This window comes from Heterodontus francisci, chromosome 19, assembly GCF_036365525.1.
Source record: "Heterodontus francisci isolate sHetFra1 chromosome 19, sHetFra1.hap1, whole genome shotgun sequence".
In the NCBI taxonomy this organism is placed as follows: domain Eukaryota; kingdom Metazoa; phylum Chordata; class Chondrichthyes; order Heterodontiformes; family Heterodontidae; genus Heterodontus; species Heterodontus francisci.
In genome coordinates, this window is record NC_090389.1 from 77,756,772 (window position 1) to 77,762,771 (window position 6,000).

At 42.3% G+C, this 6,000-nt stretch overlaps 1 protein-coding gene across 4 annotated transcripts in view; it reads right to left on the bottom strand.

The window, feature by feature from the left end:
• The window catches only part of LOC137380224 (RNA-binding protein 5-like), a 41,624-nt gene extending 36,892 nt beyond the window's left edge, over window positions 1-4,732 (bottom strand). For 3 of the 4 annotated variants that reach the window (XM_068052048.1, XM_068052049.1, XM_068052047.1), the window contains exons 1-2: window positions 4,624-4,723; window positions 2,385-2,550 (exon numbers count right to left, since the gene is read on the bottom strand). In XM_068052048.1, coding sequence (XP_067908149.1) covers window positions 2,385-2,394 — 10 coding nt within the window. In that variant the 5' untranslated portion in view covers window positions 2,395-2,550; window positions 4,624-4,723. Of the gene's footprint in view, window positions 1-2,384; window positions 2,551-4,623 lie in introns of all 4 variants that reach the window. The other variant, XM_068052050.1, reaches the window with a different exon arrangement.
• Window positions 4,733-6,000: the final 1,268 nt, after the last annotated feature.

Consider the following 6,000-nt stretch of genomic DNA (forward strand, 5'->3'; position numbering starts at 1 on the left):
AAGTTTTTAACCTGTGCCACTATATAGAATACAAGCCGAGGTCTGTCAACCAGGCTAGCCAGTCTCCACGCCCAACTAATCACAAATAGAGCTGCAAACCCATGAGGTCTCCTGCATATGGTTATTACGCAAGAGAAAGGGCGCAAAAATGGATAATTCTCAACAAACCCAGGTACTCTAATTATAGGAGCAAGACCAGGTGGCAACCAATGCATGAATTATTACTTTACTCAGTAAACCCCACACACAGGTTTAGTGACCAGCAACTTCAGTTCTCAGTTGAAGCTCCAGCAGCTACACTATTTAATCCAGCAATTTCAAAACAAATTCCAATGTACTGAAGTAAAAATTCTTTCACAGCACATCCAACAGTGAGCTTTGCATGTTTGCAAAGGTTTTATTCTTTACCCGGTTAGTTAACACTGAAGACTAACTTTATAGAATACGATATGAACTAATCTATCGCCCATGACTTTGCACTCAGGAAATCTTCAGGTGAAACAAGGCTAGAAGCCAAGTAATAATTGGACCAGATCACATAGGCATAATAGGAACATAGGAGGAGTAGGCCATTAAGCCCATCGAGCCAGCCCCACCATTCAATATAATGGCTGATCACCCACTTCAATGCCTTTTTCCCACATTATCCTCATATTCCCTAATGTCATTTGTATTTATAAATCGATCACACTCTGCTTTGAACCTACTCAACGACTGAGCTTCCACAGCCCTCTGGGGTAGAGAATTCCAAAGATTCACAACCTTCAGAGTAAAGAAATTTCTCCTCATCTCTGTCCTAAGTGGCTTCCCCCTTATTTTGAAATTGTGTCCCCTGGTTCTAGACTCCCCAACCAGGGGAAACATCTTAGCTGGTCTATCCCTTTAAGTATTTTGTAAGTTTCAATGAGATCATCTCTCATTCTTCGAAACTCTAGAGAATACAGGCCCAGTTTCCCCAATCTCTCTTCATAGGACAGTCCCGCCATCCTGGGAACAAGTCTGGTGAACCATCGTTGCACTCCCTCTATGGCAATAACACCCTTCCTAAGGTAAGTGCATCAGAACTACACACAGTACTCCAAGTGCTGTCTAACCAAGGTTCTATACAACTGAAGCAAGACTTCACTACTTCTATACTCAAATCCTCTTGCGATAAAGGCTAACATACCATTAGCCTTCCTAATTGCTTGCTGCACCTGCATGATAGCCTTCAGTGACTTATTGACAAGGACACCCAGGTCCCTTTGTACAGCTACATTTTCTAATCTCTTACCATTTAAGAAATACTCTGCACATCTGTTCCTCCCAAAGTGGATAACCTCACATTATATTCCATCTGCCACGTTATTGCCCACTCACAGACTGTCCAAATCCCCTTGAAGCCGCTTTGCATCTTCCTGACAACACACATTCCCACCTAGTTTTTTTGTCATCCGTGAACTTGGAAATACTACATTTGGTCCCCACATCCAAATCATTGATATATATTGTGAACAGCTGGGGCCCAAGCACTGATCCTTGCGGTACCCCACTAGTCACAGCCTGCCTACGTGAGAATGACCCGTTTATTCTTACTCTCTGCTTTCTGTCTGTTAACCAATCCTTAATCCATGCCAGTATATTACCTCCTATCCCATGTGCTTTAATTTTGCTAACCACCCTCCTGTGGGGACTTTATCAAAAGCCTTCAGAAAGTCCAAATATACCTTGTCCACCGACTCCCCTTTATCAATTGTGTTAGTAATATCGTCAAAAAACTCCTACAAGTTTGTCAAACATGATTTAATTCAGACCACATTCTAAAATCATACATTTGGTCCTTCATTTTATACCTTCGTCATAATTCTAACATTCATACTGATAATGGAAACTTCTGGCACTATAATCGCACCCTCCCAACAGGAGCAACATTGCAGTGCTTCGACTGGGGAGAGGTATTACAGCTTAACAAGCTTTCACAAATCGGTTCCCATTACCAATGTGAACACTGGCATTCATCATGTAGCAAGTACATGCAGGCACAAGACTTACATATCGCAGTGAAAACTTCAACCCCAATTTCCCCTTCATCCCAAGGCACAATCACAATATGCGTCGAACCAAAACCAATGAACTCTATCTCCTTGCAAACTATTTACTTCCCAAACTATGCTTCCAAGCCTTTCTCAGCATTAAAAATATGTTCTGCAAATGGCTTGTTAGATTCTATGCCATGCTTTTGCAGAAATAATTCAAGCATACCCTAAGTTGTTGCTAACTGACATTTTCCTAAGGAACCCTCAATACTTAATCAACCCGCTTGTGCAATTACTATTGAGTAAAAAAAATCTGCATGCATACTGTAGGTATTGTTTTGCCTAAGTAGTCTAAGAGATAATAATCACCATTCAGCATTTTTTGTGTGAACCTTGTGCTTGAGGTGGTGTGTCTATATTGGAAAACGGAACACTTTGCATTTGAGACATCAGACACTAAGCAAGATTGGATGCTGAGCTCCTTATACTATGGCCCAACAATGTTCCAACCTCACAAGTGCATTCATATCACTATCTGTGGAGAGAAAATATTCAAACTTCACATTCAAGATTAGAGAAGCATTAACAGAATCAAAAATAGAGGGGAAGGACATAACAGAGCAGTACAAGCAAAATGACTGTTGATTAACAGATCTCAGTCAAGTAATGGAAGGAAGCATTAAAGAAAAATAACATGTGAATAACAAAGGCAGTGGGACACTCAAGGGAAGGTGAGAAAATTGAACAACTGGAAAACAGGTCTGCCAATTTTAAAAACACTATCTAGATACAAAAATTTAATTGAAAATGGAAGTTAGAACTAATCAAGGGAACTCTTGAGCAATTAGCTTAATGCTGGTTGTAGGAAAGATGTGAACATTTGGCAAAAAATTTCATAATAGACCATCTAAAAACACAATTAAAAAAAGTTAGCATGGATATCTAAATGGAAGGCTTTGTTTAAATAACCTTATTGAATTCTTTCAAGAAATAAAGAGTAAACAAGGGCTAGGCCAGTGGACGTGAGCTTTCACAAGACCTCCAACAAGGTGGCACAGGAGAGTCTCAAGACAAGGGCACATGCATTTAGGGACAGGTAGCAGATGGGTTAGAAAGGTGCCTAAAAAAAATCATGAGCTAAATTTCTCAGATATATAAATGATTTAAACCTGGAAATTTGAGGTATGGTGGCACAATTTGCAGATACTAAAGTGTGGGGAACACCAAATAGAGGATTGCACCAAAATACAGGAAGACGAACAGTCCGAGTGGGTGGTTAAATGACAAATGAAATTCAATATAGCAAAGTGTAAGCTTATTCATTTGGGGAGGAGGAATAAGGAAATCACATTCCTTGCAAGGTAAGAAACTAAATGGGGCAGAGGAAGAAAGTGATCTGGGAATACAGATAGATAAATTGCTAAAAGTTGATAAGGCCATAATGAGTGCAAACGAAGCAACAGAGGCTTCATTTCTAGTGGAAAAGAATAAAAATGCAGGGAGATCATTTTAAATGCGTATAGAGCCTTAGTTAGCCTACTACTGTGCAGTTTCAATCTCTGTACTCCAAAAGGATACTGAAGTACTGGAGAAATGCAGGAAGATTTACCAGGAATTTACCAGAATTAAGGAAGCAACTATCAGGAAGGCTGAAAGAAGCTGAACCTCTTTCTCAGGAAAAGAGACCAAAAGACGACCAGATAGAGCTATTTAAAATTATGAAGACGTTCAACAGAGTGGATGTGGAGACTGCTTTCACTTGGGGGGGGGGGGGGGGGGGGGCGGAGAGAGAGGAGATCCAACACAAGGGGGCATAAATATATGATGGACACCAACAAAAGATTTGGGAGGAATTCAGAGAGGGTGCAAATCTGGAACTTGGTGCCAGAGTGGTATTGATGTATAAATGAAGGAGACAAGAATAGAGAAACATAGAGACAAATAGGCAGAGGTAATTAGAGTGGGAGGAGGCTCATGGGAGTATAAATTCTGGTACAGACCAGTTGGGGCAAACAGCCTGTTTCGATGCTGTAGACTCTATATAATTTCCAACTTTTTGAGATTTGATTATATTTATATATACATGACAGACACAACTCTCCATCATGTATAATCTCTATAAAATTTAGCAAAGAGAACACAAAAACATATGAAAGCAAAATGCTCGACGTCAGCGTCAAACTTTAACAAAAAAGGCGTAATACATAAAAAAATACAGCTGCCAGCCATCTCAAACAGGCTGAATCTGCAAAATTACAACAGATTACAAAATAAATTTAAATATTTTAAAAGATGCACAACGTAAATGTGTTTAAAATAATTCCTTCCCACTAAATAGTAGATTTTAATCGAAACTAATTAGCAATTCGAGATTATTGTCTACCGTGGTATGCTGCAAAATGGTGTGAGGCAGTGCCCAGAGGCTGAGGCTTTATGCATCGGCCGGGATTTCGATGGCTGCATCCTCCCATTACAGCCCCAGTCTACTGTCGAGCTCCTCACCGCGTTAAACACTTATTTTTCCGCGAGAATCTAAACCACAGAGGCTGGGGAACGCAACCAATCGCTAAAATGTCTTCAACGCAGTGCTACAACGGCTGACACTTACCCAAATATCGAAAAGGCGCCACGTCCTCCGGCTTCTCGCCCTTCGCAGCCAACACCGACAAAATGGCGCTGAGTCTCCGTCGAGTCGGAACCAAAGCCGCCGCCCGGCACGCCGGGAGGAAGGTCAACCTATTCCATTGAACGGGCGATAGGCAAAGAGGGTGCCGCACGGCACGCCGGGAGAGTAAGGTCAGCCCACTCCCTTCAGCGGGCGTTGGGAGTGAGGGCGCCGCGCGGCACGCCGGGAGGAAGAAGGTCAACCCATTGTCTTCAACTGACGGTGAGGGCGTTGTGCGGCAAATGGGAGGAATTCTACCTCAGCAAGGGTCACGAAAACAAAATGTCATTTGGGTCAAGTTGGTGGGAGTTGTAGTTCTGTGTTTGAGGGACATAATTCTGCTTCTTCAATCTTGGAATGGTTACAGTACAGAGGAGGCCATTCGGCCCGTCGTGTCTGTGCCGGCTCTCTGCAAGAGCAGCTCACCTAGTCCCACTCCCCTGCCTTTTGCCCCTAGCGCTGCAAATTTTTTCACTTCAGATAATTGTCCAGTTCACTTTTGAAAGCCACAATTGAACCTGCCTCCACCACACTGTCAGGCAGTACTCCAGATCCTGACCACTGTGTAAAAAAAGTTTTTCCGCGTGTTGTTGCTTCTTTTGCCAATCATCTTAAATTAGTGTCCTCTGGTTCTTGACTGCTCCGCCAATGTTGCTCCCTGTCTACTCTGTCCAGACCCCACATGATTTTGAACACCTCTATCAAATCTTCTGTTAATCTTCTCCAAGGAGAACAGACCCAACTTCTACAACCTATCTACGTAACTGAAATTCCTCATCCCTGGAACCATTGTCGTGAATTTTTTCTGCACCTTCTCTAATGATTTCACATCCTTTCAAAAGTGTGGTGCCCAGAACTGGACACAATTTGAGGCCGATAAGTGTTTTTTTTACAGGTTTATCAGAACTTCCTTGCTTTTGTACTCTATGGCCCTATCTGTAAAGCCCAGAATCCCATATGTTTTATTAGCCACTTTCTCAACCTTTTTGGGATTTTCTTCTCCCTGCTGCTTTCACATGCGTTCAAGTCCTTTGAAGAAGGAATTTTCCTCCACACAAGATCAGGGGGCAGGTTGTTCAACCTTGCCCGTCTAAGAGCGAAGTCCAAAGTACGGAAAGTCCTCATCAGGGAACTCCTCTTTGCTGACGATGCTGCTTTAACATCTCACACTGAAGAGTGCCTGCAGAGTCTCATTGACAGGTTTGCGGCTGCCTGCAATGAATTTGGCCTAACCATCAGCCTCAAGAAAACAAACATCATGGGGCAGGATGTCAGAAATGCTCCATCCATCAATATTGGCGACCACGCTCTGGAAGTGGT